The 26,174-nt window shown below is 38.4% G+C and overlaps 1 protein-coding gene across 2 annotated transcripts in view; it reads right to left on the bottom strand.

Moving 5' to 3' along the window:
- Positions 1-8,876: 8,876 nt before the first annotated feature.
- DBR1 (debranching RNA lariats 1) overlaps positions 8,877-26,174 on the bottom strand; it is a 34,064-nt gene continuing 16,766 nt past the window's right edge. The window contains exons 3-8 of one of the 2 annotated variants that reach the window (XM_049870499.1): positions 19,594-19,674; positions 17,568-17,653; positions 15,192-15,416; positions 10,890-10,970; positions 10,623-10,768; positions 8,879-10,025 (exon numbers count right to left, since the gene is read on the bottom strand). In XM_049870499.1, coding sequence (XP_049726456.1) covers positions 9,338-10,025; positions 10,623-10,768; positions 10,890-10,970; positions 15,192-15,416; positions 17,568-17,653; positions 19,594-19,674 — 1,307 coding nt within the window. In that variant the 3' untranslated portion in view covers positions 8,879-9,337. Of the gene's footprint in view, positions 10,026-10,622; positions 10,769-10,889; positions 10,971-15,191; positions 15,417-17,567; positions 17,654-19,593; positions 19,675-26,174 lie in introns of both variants that reach the window. The other variant, XM_049870500.1, reaches the window with a different exon arrangement.

Genomic DNA, 26,174 nt, shown 5'->3' with positions numbered 1-26,174 from the left:
TTTTGTACCCATGTTCATAATTTAATTTCTAGTTTCCTTTATTGTGGAATCATTATCAGATTTAGGCATCAATGATACACTTGGTTCATAAAAAAATCTGCAAACTTTCCTTCATTTTCTCTATTTTGAACAGTCTACGTAGCATTAGGGATTAGCTGCTCTTTAAGAGGTTTGGTAGTTTCCTCCTGAAGCCATTTGGATCACGTGCTTTTTGTGGAGTAATTCTTTGATAATTTTCTCTTTTTCTTCTCTGAGGATTTGTTTAAACTTTCCAACTCTACTAGGGTTAATTTCAGTAAATTCTATTTTCCTAAAAAACTAATTATCCATGGCGGGGGGGGGGATTAATTATCTTTTTAAGCTTCAAATTTATTTGTACCAAGTTATGCAGAGTAATCTTGTTTATTAGTTTGACTATCCTGTTTCAGTGGTTATTTCTCCCTTTTATTTATTTTTGTCCTTGTGCTTACTTTCTTTTTTGATTCGGTAAGCTAGTGGACTGTGTTTTGAGAACCACTATTAACTCTAGGGTTGCTGAGTCGGAATTGACTTGAAGGCAACGGGTTTGATTTTTGGGTTTATTTAATTAACTCTAATATTTGTTTTACTTCTAATTACTTTTTACTTTTATCTTTATTAAAAATTTCTGGAAAAAGTATCAAAACTTATGGAGTACAATTAGATCAGTGATTAGGGGAAAATTCATAGCTTTAAATGCTTTCTGTTAATAACAATAATGAGACTCAAAATACGTGAATTAAATATTCTATTCATAAAAGAAGGTAAACAAAAAAACAGAAGGAAATAAAGATAAAAGCCCCAAAGTCCTATGTCTTTTTCAAGTCAACACTGACAAGATAACAGCCAGTTGCTACAGGAACGTAGATTGGCTTCTGGGTTGGACTGCAGTGACATTATGAGGTCCTTGAACAATCTCTGCATTCCATGACTCCCGCTCCAAAGTATAGGGCATTTTAACCAGAGGCAGGACAAGGGTGAAGTTCTTCCACACGGATCTTTAAAAATACTTTAACACTAGAGGGGAGGCGGAGCCAAGATGGCGGACTAGGCAGACGCTACCTCGGATCCCTCTTACAACAAAGACACGGAAAAACAAGTGAATCGATCACATACATAACAATCTACGAACCCTGAACAACAAACACAGATTTAGAGACGGAGAACGAACTAATACGGGGAAGCAGCGATTGTTTCCAGAGCCTGGAGCCAGCATACCAGTCAGGTACGGCACAAGCACAGAGACCTGCTCCACCCCCCTGAACTAACCCCGGGAGGGGGACTAGCCGGTTCCACGGGCGGCGTGGGACGCAGCCAGTAGGAGAAGTCCCCGGGAGGCAGTGACTGATCTTGGAGCAGAAAGAGCAGCATCCGAGCCGGGGAACCGTCCCACAGGGATTTGGACTGCACGCAGGTACGCCATAAACACGGAGAGTTGCTCCACCCCCTGAACTAACCCCGGGAAGGTGACCATCCGGGTCGCGCGGGCGGCGTGGGACGCAGCCGGTAGGAGAAGTCCCCGGGAGACAGCGACTGGTATTGGAGCGGGGAGAACAGCGTTCCAGCCGGGACACTCGGTCGCGGCCCAAGCACGGGGAGCTACTCCACCCATCTGAACTAACCCCGGGAGGGGGCCCACCTGGTTCACGGGGGCGGCACGGCCACGCGGCTGGAGGGACGAGAAGTCCCCGGGAGGCAGCGACTGATTTTGGAGTCGAGAGTGCACCGTCCCAGTAGGGGAGCCTTGACGCTGGGCGTGGGGCTGGAAGTGGAGGATCTGACCGTGACTCCAGCGGGCCAGACCCCCCGGGGGCAATCTCCACACAGACAGCACACATAGGCGACGCGCCCGCGGGAATCTCAGATATAATAGTCATTCCAAGCAAGACAAGCAACTCTGGCTATATTCTGAGGTGCTACTCTCCTATCTCTCTGTTCCCTCCCCCACCCTCCCCAGGCGGCTTCATTAACATCTGAATAGCCTGAGCCAGAGGGAGAACTCTGATAGGGATCTGACTGCAGTTTTTTTTTAGCGGATTTTCTGGAAAAACTAGTTTCCCAGTGATGGCTCGGAGACAACAATCCATATCAAACCACTTAAAGAAGCAGACCGTGACAGCTTCTCCAACTCCCCAAACAAAAGAATCAAAATCTTTCCCAAATGAAGATACAATTTTGGAACTATCAGATACAGAATATAAAAAACTAATTTACAGAATGCTTAATGATATCACAAATGAAATTAGGATATCTGCAGAAAAAGCCAAGGAACACACTGATAAAACTGTTGAAGAACTCAAAAAGATTATTCAAGAACATACTGGAAAAATTAATAAGTTGCAAGAATCCATAGAGAGACAACATGTAGAAATCCAAAAGATTAACAATAAAATAACAGAATTAGACAACACACTAGGAAGTCAGAGGAGCAGACTCGAGCAATTAGAATGCAGACTGGGACATCTGGAGGACCAGGGAATCAACACCAACATAGCTGAAAAAAAATCAGATAAAAGAATTAAAAAAAATGAAGAAACCCTAAGAATTATGTGGGACTCTATCAAGAAGGATAACCTGCGGGTGATTGGAGTCCCAGAACAGGGAGGGGGGACAGAAAACACAGAGAAAATAGTTGAAGAACTTCTGACAGAAAACTTCCCTGACATCATGAAAGACGAAAGGATATCTATCCAAGATGCTCATCGAACCCCATTTAAGATTGATCCAAAAAGAAAAACACCAAGACATATTATCATCAAACTCACCAAAACCAAAGATAAACAGAAAATTTTAAAAGCAGCCAGGGAGAAAAGAAAGGTTTCCTTCAAGGGAGAATCAATAAGAATATGTTCTGACTACTCAGCAGAAACCATGCAGGCAAGAAGGGAATGGGACGACATATACAGAACACTGAAGGAGAAAAACTGCCAACCAAGGATCATATATCCAGCAAAATTCTCTCTGAAATATGAAGGCGAAATTAAGATATTTACAGACAAACACAAGTTTAGAGAATTTGCAAAAACCAAACCAAAGCTACAAGAAATACTAAAGGATATTGTTTGGTCAGAGAACCAATAATATCAGATATCAGCACAACACAAGGTCACAAAACAGAACGTCCTGATATCAACTCAAATAGGGAAATCACAAAAACAAACAAATTAAGATTAATTAAAAAAAAAATACACATAATAGGGAATCATGGAAGTCAATAGGTAAAAGATCACAATAATCAAAAAGAGGGACTAAATACAGGAGGCATTGAACTGCCATATGGAGAGTGATACAAGGCGATATAGAACAATACAAGTTAGGTTTTTACTTAGAAAAATAGGGGTATATAATGAGGTAACCACAAAAAGGTATAACAACTCTATAACTCAAGACAAAAACCAAGAAAAACGTAACGACTCAACTAACATAAAGTCAAACACTATGAAAGTGAGGATCTCACAATTTACTAAGAAAAACGCCTCAGCACAAAAAAGTATGTGGAAAAATGAAATTGTCAACAACACACATAAAAAGGCATCAAAATGACAGCACTAAAAACTTATTTATCTATAATTACCCTGAATGTAAATGGACTAAATGCACCAATAAAGAGACAGAGAGTCACAGACTGGATAAAGAAACACGATCCATCTATATGCTGCCTACAAGAGACACACCTTAGACTTAGAGACACAAACAAACTAAAACTCAAAGGATGGAAAAAAGTATATCAAGCAAACAATAAGCAAAAAAGAAGAGGAGTAGCAATATTAATTTCTGACAAAATAGACTTTAGACTTAAATCCACCACAAAGGATAAAGAAGGACACTATATAATGATAAAAGGGACAATTGATCAGGAAGACATAACCATATTAAATATTTACGCACCCAATGACAGGGCTGCAAGATATATAAATCAAATTTTAACAGAACTGAAAAGCGAGATAGATACTTCCACAATTATAGTAGGAGACTTCAACACACCCCTTTCGGAGAAGGACAGGACATCCAGTAAGAAGCTCAACAGAGACACGGAAGATCTAATTACAACAATCAACCAACTTGACCTCATTGACTTATACAGAACTCTCCACCCAACTGCTGCAAAATATACTTTTTTTTCTAGCGCACATGGAACATTCTCTAGAATAGACCACATATTAGGTCATAAAACAAACCTTTGCAGAGTCCAAAACATCGAAATATTACAAAGCATCTTCTCAGACCACAAGGCAATAAAACTAGAGATCAATAACAGAAGAACGAGGGAAAAGAAATCAAATACTTGGAAAATGAACAATACCCTCCTGAAAAAAGACTGGGTTATAGAAGACATCAAGGAGGGAATAAGGAAATTCATAGAAAGCAACGAGAATGAAAATACTTCCTATCAAAACCTCTGGGACACAGCAAAAGCAGTGCTCAGAGGTCAATTTATATCAATAAATGCACACATACAAAAAGAAGAAAGAGCCAAAATCAGAGAACTGTCCCTACAACTTGAACAAATAGAAAGTGAGCAACAAAAGAATCCATCAGGCACCAGAAGAAAACAAATAATAAAAATTAGAGCTGAACTAAATGAATTAGAGAACAGAAAAACAATTGAAAGAATTAACAAAGCCAAAAGCTGGTTCTTTGAAAAAATTAACAAAATTGATAAACCATTGGCTAGACTGACTAAAGAAATACAGGAAAGGAAACAAATAACCCGAATAAGAAATGAGAAGGACCACATCACAACAGAACCAAATGAAATTAAAAGAATCATTTCAGATTATTATGAAAAATTGTACTCTAACAAATTTGAAAACCTAGAAGAAATGGATGAATTCCTTGAAAAACACTACCTACCTAAACTAACACATTCAGAAGCAGAACAACTAAATAGACCCATAACAAAAAAAGAGATTGAAACGGTAATCAAAAAACTCCCAACAAAAAAAAGTCCTGGCCCGGACGGCTTCACTGCAGAGTTCTACCAAATTTTCAGAGAAGAGTTAACACCACTACTACTAAAGGTATTCCAAAGCATAGAAAATGACGGAATACTACCCAACTCATTCTATGAAGCCACCATCTCCCTGATACCAAAACCAGGTAAAGACATTACAAAAAAAGAAAATTATAGACCTATATCCCTCATGAACATTGATGCAAAAATCCTCAACAAAATTCTAGCCAATAGAATCCAACAACACATCAAAAAAATAATTCACCCTGATCAAGTGGGATTTATACCAGGTATGCAAGGCTGGTTTAATATCAGAAAAACCATTAATGTAATCCACCACATAAATAAAACAAAAGACAAAAACCACATGATCTTATCAATTGATGCAGAAAAGGCATTTGACAAAGTCCAACACCCATTTATGATAAAAACTCTTACCAAAATAGGAATTGAAGGAAAATTCCTCAACATAATAAAGGGCATCTATGCAAAGCCAACAGCCAATATCACTCTAAATGGAGAGAACCTGAAAGCATTTCCCTTGAGAACGGGAACCAGACAAGGATGCCCTTTATCACCGCTCTTATTCAACATCGTGTTGGAAGTCTTAGCCAGGGCAATCAGGCTAGACAAAGAAATAAAAGGTATCCGGATTGGCAAGGAAGAAGTAAAGTTATCACTATTTGCAGATGACATGATTATATACACAGAAAACCCTAAGGAATCCTCCAGAAAACTACTGAAACTAATCGAAGAGTTTGGCAGAGTCTCAGGTTATAAAATAAACATACAAAAATCACTTGGATTCCTCTACATCAACAAAAAGAACACCGAAGAGGAAATAACCAAATCAATACCATTCACGGTAGCCCCCAAGAAGATAAGATACTTAGGAATAAATCTTACCAAGGATGTAAAAGACCTATACAAAGAAAACTACAAAGCTCTACTACAAGAAATTCAAAAGGACATACTTAAGTGGAAAAACATACCTTGCTCATGGATAGGAAGACTTAACATAGTAAAAATGTCTATTCTACCAAAAGCCATCTATACATTTAACGCACTTCCGATCCAAATTCCAATGTCATATTTTAAGGGGATAGAGAAACAAATCACCAATTTCATATGGAAGGGAAAGAAGCCCCGGATAAGCAAAGCACTACTGAAAAAGAAGAAGAAAGTGGGAGGCCTCACCTTACCTGACTTCAGAACCTATTATACAGCCACAGTAGTCAAAACAGCCTGGTATTGGTACAACAACAGACACATAGACCAATGGAACAGAATTGAGAACCCAGACATAGATCCATCCACGTATGAGCAGCTGATATTTGACAAAGGACCAGTGTCAATTAACTGGGGAAAAGACAGCCTTTTTAACAAATGGTGCTGGCATAACTGGATATCCATTTGCAAAAAAATGAAACAGGACCCATACCTCACACCATGCACAAAAACTAACTCCAAGTGGATCAAAGACCTAAACATAAAGACTAAAACGATAAAGATCATGGAAGAAAAAATTGGGACAACCCTAGGAGCCCTAATACAAGGTATAAACAGAATACAAAACATTACCAAAAATGATGAAGAGAAACCCGATAACTGGGAGCTCCTAAAAATCAAACACCTATGCTCATCTAAAGACTTCACCAAAAGAGTAAAAAGACCACCTACAGATTGGGAAAGAATTTTCAGCTATGACATCTCCGACCAGCGCCTGATCTCTAAAATCTACATGATTCTGTCAAAACTCAACCACAAAAAGACAAACAACCCAATCAAGAAGTGGGCAAAGGATATGAACACACATTTCTCTAAAGAAGATACTCAGGCAGCCAACAGATACATGAGAAAATGCTCTCGATCATTAGCCATTAGAGAAATGCAAATTAAAACTACGATGAGATTCCATCTCACACCAGCAAGGCTGGCATTAATCCAAAAAACACAAAATAATAAATGTTGGAGAGGCTGCGGAGAGATTGGAACTCTCATACACTGCTGGTGGGAATGTAAAATGGTACAACCACTTTGGAAATCTATCTGGCGTTATCTTAAACAGTTAGAAATAGAACTACCATACAACCCAGAAATCCCACTCCTCGGAATATACCCTAGAGATACAAGAGCCTTCATACAAACAGATATATGCACACCCATGTTTATTGCAGCTCTGTTTACAATAGCAAAAAGCTGGAAGCAACCAAGGTGTCCATCAACGGATGAATGGGTAAATAAATTGTGGTATATTCACACAATGGAATACTACGCATCGATAAAGAACAGTGACGAATCTGTGAAACATTTCATAACATGGAGGAACCTGGAAGGCATTATGCTGAGCGAAATGAGTCAGAGGCAAAAGGACAAATATTGTATAAGACCACTATTATAAGATCTTGAGAAATAGTAAACCTGAGAAGAACACATACTTTTGTGGTTACGAGGGGGGGAGGGAGGGAGGGTGGGAGAGGGTTTTTTTATTGATTAATCAGTAGATAAGAACTGCTTTAGGTGAAGGGAAAGACAACACTCAATACATGGAAGGTCAGCTCAATTGGACTGGACCAAAAGCAAAGAAATTTCCGGGATAAAATGAATGCTTCAAAGGTCAGCGGAGCAAGCGCGGGGGTCTGGGGAACATGGTTTGCGGGGACTTCTAAGTCAATTGGCAAAATAATTCTATTATGAAATCATTCTGCATCCCACTTTGAAATGTGGCGTCTGGGGTCTTAAATGCTAACAAGCAGCCATCTAAGATGCAGCAATTGGTCTCAACCCACCTGGAGCAAAGGAAAATGAAGAACACCAAGCCCACATGACAACTAAGAGCCCAAGAGACAGAAAGGGCCACATGAACCAGAGACCTACATCATCCTGAGACCAGAAGAACTAGTTGGTGCCCGGCCACAATCCATGACTGCCCTGACAGGGAGCTCAGCAGAGGACCCCTGAGGGAGCAGGAGAGCAGTGGGATGCAGACCCCAAATTCTCATAAGAAGACCAAACTTAATGGTCTGACTGAGACTGGAGGAATCCCGGCGGTCATGCTCTCCAGACCTTCTGTTGACACAGGACAGGAACCATCCCTGAAGACAACTCATCAGACATGAAAGGGACTGGTCAGCGGGTGGGAGAGAGACGCTGATGAAGAGTGAGCTAATTATATCAGGTGTACACTTGAGATTGTGTTGGCAACTCTTGTCTGGAGGGGGGATGGGAGGATAGAGAGAGAGGGAAGCCGGCAAAATTGTCAAGAAAGGAGAGACTGAAAGGGCTGACTCAAGACGGGGAGAGTAAGTGGGAGTAGGGAGTGAGATGTATGTAAACTTATATGTGACAGACTGATTGGATTTGTAAACGTTCACTTGAAGCTTAATAAAAGTTATTATAAAAAAAAAAAAAAAAAAAAAAAAAAAATACTTTAACACTAGAGACTCACCAAGCAGCATGCATGGCAGCATTTGTGAAACTCAATCCCTAAAAACCAATCCCTGCCAGAAATTAATACTAATTGCCAAAATGACCTGCACAAAGTATTATACCGCATTGCTGTTCAGTCGATTCCGACTCATAGTGACCCTATAGTACAGAGTAGAACTGCCCTGGTGGGTGGACTCAAACTGCCAAGCTTTTGGTTAGCTGCCATAGCTCTTGACCACTATGCCACCAGGGCTATAAACCCTTTGCCATCGAGTCAATTCCAACTCATAGTGACCAGGGTTATAGTTACATTAAAATGACAGCTGAAGCTAAAATATAGTATGGAAACATTATAGGATTACATTAATCTCAGCACTTATGCATAAGATTTTATGCTTACCAATGTTTGGAATTCATAAGTAACTTATTTTCTGAAATCTCATGTTCCATCTTCAATTTCAATTTATATTTGACAGACATTAAGAGGTGACCAGGGAAAATATAATAAATGAAAAGAAAGCATACATAGTTGTATATACCTTATGACTTGGTATAACAAAATAGAAATACACATTTTATACACTAAAATATTTACATTGGTAGTAACTCCTTGAAGCCAAAAACGCTCTGACTTATCTTTATATTCTCATCTTATAGAAAAGTGCCTAGCACAAAATAGGTGCTCAATAGGTGTTTGCTGAAAAAATAAACGTGAATAATACATGCCTTGGGAAAAAAGTACTCAATTAAGTAAATATATGAAATTTTAATATGTTTGTGTCTGAAACATATAAGGCCTAAAGACAAAATCAATACCACATCAAAATTATCCAATGGTAGCTTCATTACAAAATTAAATCTTGAGTCAAATATTCAACTCTAAAAAAATATGATCTTGAGAATCAAGTATCTACATTTAATGTTAAGTAAACTGTCTTATGCTACATCATCATCATCTACTGCAGTATAGATGGCTTGATTCCTCCTCTTAATTTTCTTTCTTTGTTCAGGTTCATGTTCATCACTCAGCCTCTTCAATGACACATCCATTAAGTCCTTTCCATCCCCCGACTCCACAGTCTCACCAGGTTTCCCCTCTGTAGCAATTGGGGAGCCCAATGTATCATCAGGAGATACAATCATGGAGCCTGGCAAGATCCTGACATCAGAGAAGCTTGCAGAAAAGTCAGATGCTTGATCAGAAGGTCCTACAGATGATGTATTCATGTCACTGTGTGCACTTACAATGCTGTCTATATCTTCCTCTTCTTCACTTAACACTATTTCATCTGGATTAACAGAGGACAGGGCAGAGGTGTCTGTGTTGTATTCACTAGGTTCTCCTGAGTCATTACTCTCCATGTCATCCTGCTCTTCATATTCATTACACAAGTGAGGTTCTTCCTTGGCCTTCTGAAGTCTGACATTAATGTCTGTGATGCCAAGTTGAGCACAAAATTCAGTAGTCTGAGGACTGATCCTATGAACCAGCTGCACTTGATTCTGTGGCTTGCTAGGGTCATGGCAAGCAGCTGTTACACTAAAGTTACATGGAACTTTGAGGTCATGATTCAATTTTTCCAATACTTCTTTCATAGCTTCTTCTGTTGCACTATAATCCCACCTATAAAATTCCAAAACAATAGTTTTTTACATTTTAACAGGCTCAGACAATAAATGAAGAAATCCTAACCATGAACTTCAGCTGCAAGGATAATATATCAAAATTCCATTTAATAAAATCAAGTTAATAAGTTAGTTTAGCCATTTTGAAATAAAAATAACTTTTAGAAGAAGTAGTCCCTAACTTATATCCTAAAACAAGCATAAATTATTTTACTGTATGAACCAAATCTCTACCTTACTATAGTTTTATGCATACTTATTCATATATACACCTATTTAGGTTGGTGCTCAACACTCTATTTTCTTGTCTCCCTTCGATGGAAAACTTGTAGCTTTTTCAACTATACCCACCAGTAAACCTTGAGTTGCTCTGACATCCATTCAACAACAATTCCCTTACTTTTGATGGAAAAATTTAGAAACAGGTAAGGGAGATGGTTGAAGGATGAATATAAGTTAATGTCACTGAACTGTACATGTGAAGAATGCTGAAATGGCAAATGTTTTGTTACATATATAGTACAATGAAGAAAAAAAGGAGGGTAGGGAGACAAGTGCAACAGAGAGGGAAAGTTCTAAATAAAATCACACTTACCTTGTATGCAGGCCATTATTTTCAGGCATATTCCAAAGGTGCCCAGTCACATTAATAAGATCATTAGTAGCCCTGAGAATGGTAAGCCATTCAATATCATACTCTAGGTAATCAGGAGCACTGGGATCATGTTCTATTTCTATTACCTACAGGAAGAAACAGGTAATTTTAAGAGATACATGGGTATTCTTAATATACTAAAAAATATAATGTAACTTAATAAAAACAAGTAAAACTGCATTGCAAGAGTATTTCATTATTCTTTACCTGAAGAAAGTCTCTATGTGGTAAACATTTGTCCAAGGCTAAAAATCTGGTTGCTCTGGCTGGCTGTCCTTTATCCTTAGCCTAGATAATATGAACAACGATTTAAGAAAAACTGTTCAAACTTCACAGGTAACTCATACAATGATTAGAATGGAAATAATCTTTATTATGTACACACCTGAACTGGGTGTCAAAGGAATGATTGTGACTTTTCCAAAACAAGTCAGTTCTATACCCACCTGGGCAATTATGGGCAAGGCACTTAGCCTCTCAGCTTTAATATCTTTACAAAAGTCAAAGCAAAAACTAAAAATGATGATGATCATCATGAGGATCATAATGATAAATCAAAGCATATAACACAAGGGTAAAGAAGAAATAAGGCAACAGACCTTAAAAGTAAATTGGCAAAGCTAAAACTATAAAACCTTCAGAGAAAACCAGAGGAGAAAATTTCCATAACCTTGAGTTAGGCAAAGATTTTTTAGATACAACACCAAAAGCACAATAAGATATATCCATAGAACAAAACAGTATTCTGCAAAAAAAAAAAAAAAAAAGGAACAAAATACTGATACATGCTACAGCATGGATGAACCAGGAAACACATGCAAATGAAAGAAGCCAGACAAAATGATTATACATTATATGATTCCATGTATATGAAATGTTCAGAAAAGGGAAAGCTATAGAAACAGAAAGCTATTAGTGGTTGCCTGGGGCTGGAGGTGGGAAGGAGGACTGATTGCAAGCAGGCACAAGGGATCTTTTGGAGGTGATGGAAATGTTCTAAAACTGGATTAGGGTGATGTCCGCACAACTCTGGAAATTTACCAAAAATCACTGAATTGTACACTTAAGATGTAAACTATGTAAACTTACTAAACTATGTATGTAAACTATAATAGGAAACCCTGGTGGCGTGGTAGTTAAGTGCTATGGCTGCAAACCCAAGGGTCGGCAGTTCAAATCCATCAGGTGCTCCTTGGAAACTCTATGGGGCAGTTCTACTCTGCTCTATAGGATCACTATGAGTCGGAATCAACTTGACGGCACTGGATTTAAACTATAATAATGCTGTTTTTTAAAAAGTGAATTGGGAAAAAGAAATGGGGGAAAAAATCACAAAAATTAAAGCCACAGGTGGATCTCATACCACCAAGTAGGCAGCACCACGAGGAGGGCACATCCTTTGGATACAGGGTCCCTGTGGCTGAGAGGCTCCTTGACCATGGGAGGATTGAGGATGGGGACCTTCTTCCAGAGCCGACAGAGAGAGAAGGTCTTCCCCTGAAGCTGACGCCTGGAATTTGGGCTTTTGGCCTACTTTACCATGAGGAAGTGAATTTCTTTGTTGAAGCCATCCACTTGTGGTGTTTCTGTTACGGCAACATTAGATGACTAAGACAGAATTTGGTACTGAGAGAGTGGGGTGCTGCTTTTAGGTATATTTAGATACCTAAAATGTGTAAATGGTTTTGAAACTGAACGGACAGAACTGCGACAGCGGCAGAGGACCAGTGCAGCAGAGAACCTGCAGCAGCAGAGAAGTGGCAACACCACAGAACCAGCAGAAGCAGAATGAGGAGACTAGTGCAAGACAGTGCTGGAGCCAACTCAGGGAGCAAGGGAGCTGAGCGTCTGTGCACAGGAGGCTTCCTGGCGGAGTGGGGTGCCTCTAGGCACTTATCGGTGGAGCTACAGAGCTTTGGAACACTTACCCCAGCAGGGCAGATGCGGCCACGAGGCCCGAGGAGCCGAGAGGCCAAGAAACCAGGAAGCAGAAGCTGAAGAGACAACACAAGAAGCCAAGCTACCTCAGTCTCAAAAGGATGTGTGACTGACCTTCAGCCATGAACCTCCTCAACAATGTTCCAATTTATGCCAAAAAGGGAGCTTCGCTCTGATCCTAGGCTGCTTGTCTGATGTCCTGACTTCATGTATGCTGGCTGTTGTGGGACTAGGGTGCTTACTAATTGCTGTGCTTCTGTCTGCTACTGCATTGAAGCCAACTGATGGTACTTTCCAGCATACTGCTGTCTGCTGGAACCATGCCTGAGTCCCTCAAGCACAGCTAGGTGGTTGATAGTTTGCTCAAGGGGCAAGATTTCAATTTGAGTCAGTTTCCCAGATTTGGTCCAGTAAAAACGTTCCTTACTCCCCATTCCTACTAGCTCATGCATCTGAGCTCCCAATGGGCTTGAATATGCTGCAATTATGACAGACTTAATTCTAACTGATGAGAAGGCCAAATACAATTTAAAATGGGAGATGATAAAATACCATAGCATAAGTATATATGACTGCTAAGGGAACACAGGGAAATAAGCTTTTGGTTTTGCTACTGGGGATGTATTCATAGTGATTTTTGAGCTGGGTCTATTTTCATAAGTGCAGGTACTTTTCCATTTCAGGAAAATTGTAATTATGCTAAAAGTGCTATATTTTCTTTAAAAAAAATAAACTGAATGAATTGCAAAAAAAAAAACATTAAGCCACATTGGAAGCAGTACAATAGAGCCTCACTGAAAACAGTAAAGCACATGGAGGAAAAAATGAAGTGAGCTACGGAAAGTCCTGCTGAGGGTCAGATATCAATTCATTTCTCGTGTGACTAGGAAAAGCAGAAAGCACAGATTACAAGCACATCTTGGCAGGAGAGCAGTTCTGAGGAAAGGTGATCTTTGTTGTTGATGAAGGCACTAAAATAACACTGGCAAAGTCAGGGGGGTTGAAGAACTTAATAAAAGGGGATCAAAAGCATTACTGATGCAGAGTTACAAGTCCCTGAGGCTGACAATAGACGATAGAGTAGGGAAGAAATAGGAAATCAGATTCTTCAGTAAAAACCCAAGAATGTCATGAGCCCTAAGAGATAGAACAGCGTAACAGATATAGACAAGGTGACTGATATAAACAGATAATGAGCTTTAAAGGAAGATAATTTTTTAATCCAGTGGCAGTCGCTCAAAGGAAAAATGAGAATGGCAACCTCTCCTCCTTATCCCAGTGAAACTAAGAAGTGAAGAGAATAAGTCCTCTACAACAGAAAGGGCCTGGAGGAATATTTCCAGGCACAACCTTCTTTGGGGGAACATTGTTAAGGCGTACCCATGCCACAGAAAAGTCTTTAGTCAAGAATGTTTGGGAAGCACTACAAACCATATTCCACTCTTGGAGAGTGCCAATGCCTATTAGCACATTAAAGGATCTCAAAAATTCTACTGTGGCAGTCCCAACAAAAAATCTCTAACTTCGTTAACCCAGAATTTACCAAAGATTTTCCCCATGGGATATTTTATACAAAAGTCAGATTTCAGTCAGAATTCAAGGTGAAAGGAAGTAAGAACTTCATGTTTCCACAAAAGACTAATTATATATTACCTACCTTCCATCAAGTACTATAATCTACCCCAAGACAAACTCTGGTAGTCATCCTAGACTCCATCCTCCCTCTGCCACCAAATCCTGATGGTACTTCATTCTTTGTATTCCCTCTTAGCTTTAAGTTAGAACTTCATTATCTTTTGCTTAATACTCTCCTATTTAGGCCCTCGGTGGGAATTTCGTATCACTCCAATCCATACACAAAACTGCTGCCAAACTAATCTTTCTAAAATGAAATTGATTTTATTATTCTCCAGCTTAACTTTTTTCACTGTTTCCCCATCACCTTCTGTCTAAACCCCAAACTACACAGCATGGCCCAGAGGCAGTAGTGATTTTGCTTCCTCTCTCCCTATGCCTCAGCAATAGCAACTAGCTATAGTTCTTCAAGGTTGGTGGTTTGAACCCACCCAGAGGCACCCTGGAACACAGGCCTGGTAATCTGCTTCCAAAAGGTCACAGCCTTGAAAACCCTATGGAGCAGTTCTACTCTGCTGACATGGGATCACCATGAGTCCGAATCGACTTGAAGGCAACAAACAACAGCCATTGCACAAGTTAGTCCCTCTACTTGGAATGCCTGGACAGTCTATCTCTTTCTGGTACTTCAAGACTCAGCTCAGGAATCAGTTCCTTTGGGAAACGTTCTCTATCTCTTCATCTCTGCCCATATCCCATTCCTACCACAATCTGGCTTAGGCACTCCCTCAGCATCATCCTAGCATTGCTCCATCCCAAACTTCTTACACTGTTTTGTACTTTCTTATCTGTCTCTTTCCCCTCTGGATAATGAGCTACTCACGGAACGAAAGTTATATTTTACTTCTTTCTCTAACTTTACAACTGTAGAAACAATACCTAGTATATACATATTCAATAAGTTTCAATGAATGAATAAAATACTTTGTTTTCTACCTGGTGCTGCATCAAGGCTGCAAACTTCACATGAAGGTGTGCAGAAAACCAGTAAGTAGGTTTTAGGTGCTCTAACAGCTCTGAGGCAGCAGGACTTCCTAATGTGTTATTTTCCACTTCTTGTCGGAAAAAAGACTTCGTCTTAAGAAGTTGCTTCTTATTTCCGTAATGATATATACTTCTCGGCCAATCATGAGATAAGAATACATCCATAGGCTGCTTCAGCTTCAAGAGAAAAAGAAAGCAAGTTCTTAAAAACAGACCAAAAGAAATCCCCCTTTCTCTCCACCACCACTCCATGACCCCTCACCTGTCCACATAACCACTCACCCTCTTAGATCTTTGCATAATTCATTCTAAGGACACTTTTAAGAAAGCCACAGAAATGCCAAGCTACTCAGTCACTGTCTTAGTAATCTAGTTTTGCTATAACAGAAATATCACAGGCAGACGGGTTTAACAAAGGCATAGAGGTTAGGATTTAGAACACATTTTGGAGGATACAATTCAATCCATAACGCTAGGCAAGTTCATTAAAAATGTGTGTGTACACAGTGGGAATGTCTTTGTTATGTTAATGGGACAGGTTTAGTGAAGGGCATGTCTTAAGTCGATCTCTTTTGAGATATAAAAGAGATGAAACAAACAAGCGAGAGAAGCAGAGATGGGAGTAGAGAGATCCCAAGCCACATGAAGATCATCCAGGAGCAGAAGCTAAAAGAGACAATGACCTTCCTCCAGACCCTATAGAGAAAAAAGCCTTCCCCTCGAGCCAGCACCCTCAATTCACACATCTAGTCTCCTAAACCGTGAGAAAATAAATTTGTGGGTTAAAGCCACCCATTTGTGGTATTTCTGTTATTTATAGCAGCACTAGATAATTAAGACACACAATATACACCAAAACCTGTCTGTTTACTATATAAACTACTGTATTTTATGCAAATAATGTGGGCCCTTCTGTCTGTTTGCCAACTACGCTCTCCCTACCCCTGCTATGATATATTAAGCACGCTACATTAATTTCTTTTCACAAGACATGTTTAAAAAGCTGGCTTAGCAGCGCTTACGAAAATACCTTTTGGGGGAGGGCAGGGTTGGCTCACAAACATAAAAGGTGCAGATTATCTGCATAAAAATATGACATATTAGAAGCATTTAAAGTGGCTGGTGCTTTCGTGGGGAGAAAACAAAACATACTGCAGAAATTACTCATCCCCAGCACCCACAAGGAATCTGAAACAAATACTCAAAAAACTATCTTAAACCAATTTGAGTAACTGTTTAAGATAATACAAAATATTAGATATGACTAACAACTGAACAAGTGCTATGGGTAAAATATGCAATGAAAATTCAGAGAAAGATGATGACTTTAAACTAGAACACTGGCTCGGAAGTGGTATCTAGGCACGGTTTTAAAGATTGGTAGGATTTAGAAAGGTAGAAAGGGAAAAACATTCCTTACAATGGTACAAACAGGGGCATAAAAGAAGTAACTGTGAACAGCCTTATGCTCCTGTAGAGGTTTCGTATGATATGGCAGGAAGGGCACAAGATCAAAAATCAGGTTGGCTCTGCCACTTACTTCTTGGGAAGTCCTAGAAGGATATTTACCTGTCTGAGCTTTGGCTTCTCATTCTTAAAATGATGAAGTTAGAGTAATATCTACCTCACAGGATTTAGGTGGAGATTAATATGAAATATTATGTGTGAAAACTTCTAGCTCAGTGTTGAGTAGTGGGTTAGCAAACAAAAATCCAGTTTGATCTACTCTCTAATTAAGCCAGTGTTTTGATACCACCTTTACAATTTTCTCATATTCTCTATCATCTTTGCTACTCTTTATTTTCTATTTAATTATATTACTGTTTAAAATAAATATTTTAATACTTTCTTTAAAAAGTATCGCTTTATTTCAACATACAGTGAAAACTGTGAGAGCCGAAACTACATGGAACCGCCTTGTTTTTCCAGGTCTTGCAAGTTTTCTGCCTTTGACAGGGTGCAGTCTTACCACTTTTCTATCACTCTCTATTAGTGGGAAATACTTGAGTTTTCCTTCTCTGATAGGTTTCTGCCTTACAAAGGTTCTGGCTTTAAAGGGTTTTACTGCATATTCTTTAGCCTTACCCTAAGTAACAATACCTGAAATCATGGTCTAAATTTTTGTTATTACTCACTAACATAAATCCATAATCAATAAAATAAAAAATGTCTACCTGTGAACTTCCTAAAACCATCTCAACATCTAAATTTTAAAAATACTGAATTAAGCTCTTCTTGGAAGCAGCATAATCAAATGAACAAAATACATTTTGGTACAGAATTACCTTAAATTTTTTTTAAGTCAGCTGTAATATACCTTTTACATACCTGTTTTAATTTATAAACTTCAATATTTCTTACATGATATATACTTCTTATTGTGGATGAATTATAAGGCGGGCACTCAAAATGACCTTAAATAGAAAGAAGAGAAATAAACCATATTCAATTCCATTAAGTACTGCAAATACAAGTACATATATACACTTCTACAAAATTGACGTTTATCATCAATTTTTGTTCTTAAAATCCGTACTTAAAAAAAAAAAAAACACTGTTCTTAATACAGTGGTATTTACTACCTAGTAAGGAGCCCTGGTGGCACAGTGGTTAAAGCACTTGGCTGCTAATGGAAAGGTCATCGGTTCGAACCCACCAGCCACTATGCAGAACAAAGTTGTGGCAATCTCCTTCTGTAAGCATTTACAGCCTTGGAAACCCTATGGGGCAGTCCCACTCTGTCCTTACAGGGTCTCAATGAGTGCCAATTGACTCAATGGCAATGGGTTTAATGGAAATAGACCACAAACTATAAATAATCGGGGAGCTTGTGATTTTTAAAATTGAATTATATTTAATTTTGGAGTAGATTATATACTCCCATAGTTTAAAATTTAAAAGATACCATGGGAAAGGCATAGAGTAAAAAGTATCCCTCCTAGGAAGATGAGTGGTTGGTTGCCTAGGGTTAGGGTGGGGGCAGAAATTAACTGCAAATGAGCAAAAGAAACCTTTCTGGGGTAATGGAAATGTTCTAAATCTGGATGGTGGTAATGATTGCAGAGCTCTGTAAAAGTACTAAAATTGTTTAACTGCATATGTACAATGGTATGTAAACTTCACTGTGGTAAAGCTGCTTTTAAAAAAAGGCTCCCTCCCATACTTGTCCCTCAGCCATCAGTAACCCTACCTAGAGGCAACCAACGTTAACCAGGTTCTTGTATTTTATTCTGAGGACATCATCTGTGCATATAATAAATACACAAATTTCTTTATCCCTTCAATTACACAGATGGTTGTATACTTTATACATGTTCTATGCCTTGCTTTTTTTCTCTTAACATATCTTAGAGATCTTTCCACATTAGTTACATATAGAACTTCTTTTTTTAAATGGCTCATAGAATTACACTGCATAGTTACATTATAACTAATCCCTACCATTTGCTATTACAAACAATGCTGAAATAACTTTGTATACATCACTTTACTTAGAATATATCTATAAATAAGTTTCTGGAAGTGGAACTCCTGGGTCAAAGCATATTTATAATTTCCATAGATATTACCAAGCATGGTTCCAATTTGCCCCCACAGCTGCCATTTAGTAGACAGCCTGTTGCTGGTGTATGCCAGTGCTAACAGATTAGAGTCATGGGGAGCAGGGCACAAGGAACAGGCTTGTGATTTCACAGTTACAGTGAGATTATAAATTTTAGCTACCAATTTATTTATTACAGGGTCACCATGAGTCATAATCTACTTGACAGCAATGAGTTTCGTTTTTTGGTTTTGGTATACTGATACAATAAAATACTATTCACAAATTAAAATAGGTGGATTAGAGTATCAACATGGATTTCAAAAATGTGTTAAAGAATTAACTTCCAGAAAGATACAGGCAATATATTTATATGAAGTTTAAAACATGCCTCGTAATACATTGTTTAAACCTCTTACACATGTGGTAAAGATATTAAAAAAACCAAGAGAATGACAAACACCAAATTCAGAATAGTGACTGCCTGGCAGGAAATGGAGGGACAAAACCAGGGGCAAGGAATTGAGGAGAAGTAAACAATGATCCTCAATTTTATCTGCACAGCTTTATTTCTTAAAGATCAAAATTAAATATGGTAATATTCTAATAATGGATAAAACTGAATAATGGATACACAGACATATAGTTCTCTATATTTTATTATGTATGAAATAGTCTATAATTTAAAAATTAAAATTAGTCGGTTCATAGAAAAAACTCCGATGAAAAATAACAGTCAAATTATGTTATGCTTAAGTTATTCTTGGGCAAACAAATTCTAAAGTCTAAAAAAAATTCTAAATATAAAAATACCTTTTCGATAGTCGTGAGATTTAAATATACCAGAGATCCCACCAATTCTTACACCTCGGTATTTTATCACACCAGCCAAACCTGAAAAAAAAATAATGCAATTAAATAAAGTCACTACAGGCAAAAGAAAAGCAATCTCTTTATTAACTCACTGAACCATTTAAAGGCTTGGACTTCCAAGCAGTCCTAAAATTATTTGAAAATTAAGCATCATGATGAGGTTATCTTTTATATTGTAAGATGTCAATAGTACATAAGGTAGATTAGGGATGGTTAAGCGCTCGGCTGCTAAGCAAAAGGTCGGCAGTTCAAATCCACCAGCCACTCCACAGGAGAAAGATGTGGGGTAAAGATTTACAGCCTTGGAAACCCTATGGGGCAATTCTATCTTATGGGGTCACTATGAGTCAGAATTGCCTCTATAGTATCAGGTTTGATTTTGGTTTGTTTAGGATTTAAAGAGGGGAGCCTGGAAGCAAATCAGCCAAGACATTTAAGCAGAAAGGAAGGGACAAATGAGATTAGGTATTAAGAGGGAAACAGACATAATTTGGTGCCTTAACTGAATATGGGGATTGGTTGGGGGAAATAGAAGAAAATGTCCTATGATGGATTTAGACGTTATAGATCTCAAAGTAAACAGGGACAAGGTATAAAGAATCTGTACTTTCAATAGTTCATTTCTGATTGATCGTTATCTGACAATTTCACCTTTGGACAATATTGCAATTGTCAACAGATGATCAGGAGGTGGGGCCAAGATCGCAGAGCAGTCAGACATTTCCGGTGAACCCTCTTACAACAAAGACCCGAAAAAACAAGTGAATCGATTATATATATGATAAGCTAGGAACCCTGGGCATCAAAGGCAAAGTTAAGAAATTAGGCTGAGTGACGGGGGAGGGAGAGACAGTACAGAAGCAGCAAGGAGTTGCCCCGATTCCCTGGCGCAACTGCAGCATGGCTGATGACAATATTGGGGAACCGAAGGCAAGCGAAGAGGCACATCCCTGATTCTCTGGGGTGACCGCGTCAGGGCTGGCTGTGGTGTTTAGGACGCAGGTGCTTCAATGAAAGAAGGCAAGCGAGGTGGCGCAGCCCTAACCCCCGGGGTAACCGTGATGGGGACCAAGCCAGCGCACAATCTACACATGCCTCCCAAATCTGAGAAAAAACAGTGCTCTCAGCACAAGAGAAGTGATTTTGTCTCATTTACCACAGGGATCTACTATCTTCTCCTTTTGAAAGAAGTCTTTCCTATCTATCTGATCCCTCCTCCCTCTGCCCCAGCCGGCTTCATTAACAGTTGATTTCCCTGGGCCTGAGATAGGTCCTGCTGAGCTCCCTGAGCCTTTCTCCTGGCCTTGGAGAAGGAACAAATTAACAAATGGTGAAAAAATACTCTGCCAACTACCCCTAATCTGGAAACTCATAGCAGAAGCGGCTCCAGTCCAGGGACAAGCGGTCCACAGACATTCTCTTTCACCCCTACATGGATCCAGGTGGCCCCATTATAGCAGATAGGATTTGGCTGTTATATTGCAAGGGCGAATCTGTTTGAGGTCTGACTGTAACTGTTTCAGCTGTGCGGTGGAGAGGCAGGTTTTTGACATTTGATACTGCTCTGCCAATTAAACAGGAGCCTCACCTACCCAATGCAGGGGCCTGAGGACTGGAGGTTCCACCCATGCCACCTAGCCACCCGTGACAGGGGTCCAAGGATAAGTGGTGCCTACCAATCCTTACAGTTAAAAGCATGGGGTACCTGTGATACGGCTGCAGAGCCCACCCACCAGAGCACTCTAGAGAACAGGGACGTGCCTTCTTCACAGACGCTCGGGAGAAGGTTGCCAGCCCCCTGCCCTCCTCAGAGTATGACCTCTGCTGCTACCAGAAACCTCCGCATACAACAATCACCACTGCTCCTCTAAGATTGGAGGTGAGAGCCTGCACCACAAACTAGGTGATCAACTACCTGGACACCTGAGCAGAATCTATACAAGAATAGCGAACAGACTCCCGGACCCATATACATGGTAACAGCTCTAGCCATCTGGTAACAGGACATTAGTACTTCAAAGGCTCCAATAAACAAGTTAGCTCATTCAAGTAGCCTAACAGGGTATATCAAAACAAACCACAGCAAGAAGCTAGGACACAGCAAGCAAAGATAAAATGAATTAATACAATAAATTATAAATGGCTCAAACAACAGTCAATATCAAATCACAAAAAGAAGCAGGCCATGATTGCTTCAACAAACTCCCAAAACAAAGAATCAAGGACTCTTCAGAATGAAGATATATTCCTGGAATTATTAGATGTAGACTACAAAAAATTAATATACAAAACTCTTTAAGACATCAAGAAGGAGATTAGGCAAAATGGAGAAAAGCCAAGGAAGACACAGGTTAAGCAGTCCAAGAAAATAGGAAGATTATTAATGAACATAATGAAAAATTTAATAGGCTGCAAGAATCCATAGAGACAGCAATCAGAAATTCAGAAGATCAACAATAAAATTTCAGAATTAGATAACTCAGTAGAAAGTCAGAGGAGCCAAACTGAGGAAATGGAAGTGAGAAATAGTGAGATTGAAGATAAAACACTTGGCAACAATATAGTCAAAGAAAAATCAGATAAAAGAATTGAAAAAAGAGAAGAAACCCTAAGAATCATGTGGGACTCTATCAAAAGGATTAACTTACAAGTGACTGGAGTACCAGAACAGGGAGGCATAACAGAAAATACAGAGAGAATTGCTGAAGATTTCTTGGCAAAAAAATTCCCTGACACCTTTAAAGATGAGAGGATATCTATCCAGGATGCTCATCAAACCCCATACAAGGTAGCTCCTAAAAAAAAAGGCACCAAGACATATTATTATCAAACTGGATCAAAATCAAAGACAAAGAGAAAATTTTAATAGTTGCCAGGGATAAATGAAAAGTCACCTACAAAAGAGAATCAGTAAGAACAGGCTCAGATTACTTGGCAGAAACCATGCATACAAGAATGCAATGGGATGACATATATAAAGCACTGAAGGAGAAAAATTCCAAGAATCATATATTCAGCAAAACCGTCTCTCATATATGAAGGTGAAATGAGGGCATTTCCAGATAAACAGAACTTCAGGGAATTTGCAAAAACCAAACCAAAACTACAAAAAATACTAAAGGGAATTCTCTGGTTAGAAAAATCAATAATATCAGACATTAACCCAATACTAGAACACAGGATGGAGCAACCAGATATCAACCCAGATAGGGAAATCACAAAAATAAATCAAGGTTAAAAAAACACTCAAAACAGGGAAACAACAATGTCATTATGTGAAAGATGACAACACTAAATCAATAAAGAGGGACTAAAAAATGTAGTTACACACTTCACATGGAGAGGAAGCCCAGGAGATGTAAAGAAATAAAAGATAGGTTTAAACTTAGAAAAATAAGGGTAAATATTAAGGTAACCAAAAGAGAGACTAACAATCCTACACATCAAATAAAAAACAAGAAAAACATAAAGACTCAGCAAAAACAAAATCAACAACAATGAAAAAGAGGAATATACAATTTATGAAGAAAAACTACTCTGCACAAAAAAAATATAAAAATGAAACTGTTAACAAGACACAAAAAATGACAGCACTAAATTCATACCTATCAATAATCACACTGAATGTAAATGATCTAAATGTACCAAACAAGAGACAGAGAGTTGCAGAATGAATTAAAAAACATGATCTGTCTATATTGCCTACAAGAGACAAACATTAAAGACACTAACAAATTAAAACTCAAAGGATGGAAAAATACATATAAAGTAAAAAACAATCAAAAAAGAGGAGGAGTGGCTATGCTAATTTTTGACAAACCAGACTTCAAAGTTAAATCTACCGCAAAGGATTAGGAGGGACACTATATAACAATTAAAGGGACAATATACCAGGGGGATATTACCATATTAAATATTTATGCACACAACAACAGGGCTTTAAGATACATAAACTCTAACAGCATTGAAAAGTGAGATAGACTGTTCCACAACTGTAGTAGACTTCAACACACCACTTTCAGTGAAGGACAGGACCTCCAGAAAGCTCAACTAAAACATGGAAGAGCTAAATGCCACAATCAACCAGCACGACCTCATAGAAATATACAGAACACTCCACCCAACAGCAGCCAAACAGACTTTCTTTTCCAGTGCACATGGGACATTCTCTAGAATGGACCACATATTAGGTCATAAAACAAGCCTTAGCAGAATCCAAAATATCGAAACATTACAAAGCTTCTTCTCTGACCATAAAGCCATAAAACTAAAAGTCAATAACACAAAAAATCAGGGAAAAAAAATCAAACACGTGGAAGCTGAACAACACTTTGTTCAAAAATGATTGGATTATATAAGGAATTAAAGACAGAATAAAGAAATTCATAGAATCCAATGAGAATGAAAACACTTCCTATCAGAAACTTTGGGACACAGCTAAAGCAGCACTCAGAGGTCAACTTACGACAATAAATTCACACATTCAAAAAAAAAGAAAGAGCCAAAATCAAAGAATTATCCCTACAACTTGGACAAATAGAAATAAAGCAATAGAAGAAACCCTCAACCACCAGAAGAAAGCAGTTAATAAAACTCAGAGCAGAATGAAATCAGAGAATTGGAAAAAAACTGAAAAAGTTAACAAGACCAAAAGCTGTCTTTTTGAAAATATTAACAAAATCAATAAACCACAGGCCAAACTGACACAAGAAAAACAGGAGAAGAAGCAAATAACCCAAATAAGAAGCAAGATGGGCAATATCACAACAGGCCCAACTGAAATAAAGAGAATGGTAACAAAATACCAGGAAAAACTGTGCTCTAACAAATATGAAAACCTACAGGAAATGGAAAAAGTTCTATGAAGAAACTACCAAAAAAAAAAAAAAAAAACCTAACACAGAGGGAGAACAACTAAACGAACCCAAAACAAAACAAGAGATTGAAAAAGTAATTTAAAAACTCCCAACAAAAAAAAGCACTGGCCCTGATGGCTTCACTGGAGAATTCTACCAAACTTTCAGAGAAGAGTTAACAACACTACTACTAAAGGTATTTCAGAACATAGAAAAGGATGGAATACTCCCAAACTCATTCTATGAGGCCAGCATATCCCTGATACCCAAACCAGGTAAAGACACCACACACACAAAAAATTACAGACCAATATCCCTCATGACCTTAGACGCAAAAATCCTCAACAAAATTCTAGCCAATAAAATTGAACAACATATCAAATAAATAATTCACCATGACCAAGTGGATAAATACCACATACACAGCATTAGAAAAACAATCAATATAATCAATCACATAAATAAAATAAAAGACAAGAACCACATCATCTCATCAACTGATGCACAAAATGCATATGAAAGTCCAACACCCATTCATGATAAAAACTCTCAGCAAACTAGGAAGAGAAGGAAATTCCTAGAAATTATAAAGGGCATTTACACAAAGCCAACAGCCAGCATCATCCTAAATGAAGAGAGACTGAAAGCATTCCCCTCGAGAATGGGAACCAGACAAAGATGCCCTTTATCACCACTGTCATTCAACACTGTGCTGGAGGTCCTAGACACAGCTATTAGGCTAGATAAAGAAATAAAGAGCATCCAAATTAGCAAAGAAGAAGCAAACGTATCTCTACTTGCAGATGACATGATCTTATACACAGAAAAACTAAAGAATCCTCAAGAAACCTACTGAAACTAATACAAGAGTTTAACAGAGTATCAGGAGACAAGATTAACACATATAAATCAGTTGGATTCTTGTACACCAACAAAGAGGAAATCACCAAATCAATACCGTTTACAGTAGCCCCCAAGAAGATAAAATACTTAGGAATAAATCTAACCACAGATGTAAAAGACCTATACAAACAAAACTGTAAGACGCTACTGCCAGAAACCGAAAGACACCTAAATGAGTGAAAAAACATACCTTGCTTGTAGATGGGAAGACTCAACATTGTAAAAATGACTATTCTACCCAAAGCGATCCACACATACAATGCAATCCTGATCCAAATACCAGTGACATTTTTTAATGAGATGGAGAAACAAATCACCAACTTCATATGTAAGGAAAAGAAGAACCAGATACGTAAAGCATTACTGAAAAAGAAGAACAAAGTGGGAGGCCTCACTCTACCTGATCTTAGAACACATTATACCTTCACAATAGTCAAAACACCCCAGTATTTGTAAAACAACAGATACATCAACCCATGGAACAGAATTAAGTATCCAGACATAAATCCATCCACGCATGAACAGCTGATATTTGACAAGGCCCAAAGTCTGTTAAATGGGGAAAACGGTCTCTTTAACAAATAAATGGGGCTGGCATAACTGGATACTGTCTGCAAAAAAACTAAACAAGACCCATACCTCACACTATGCACAAAAACTAAGTAAAAATGGATCAAAGACCTAAATATAAAATCTAAAACAATAAAGATCATGTAAGAAAAAACAGGGACAACAATGAAAAAAAACAGGGACAACGCTAGG

The sequence above is a fragment of the Elephas maximus genome, chromosome 26, assembly GCF_024166365.1.
Source record: "Elephas maximus indicus isolate mEleMax1 chromosome 26, mEleMax1 primary haplotype, whole genome shotgun sequence".
Classification (NCBI taxonomy): Eukaryota; Metazoa; Chordata; class Mammalia; order Proboscidea; family Elephantidae; genus Elephas; species Elephas maximus.
This window is presented reverse-complemented; position numbering and strand designations above follow the sequence as displayed.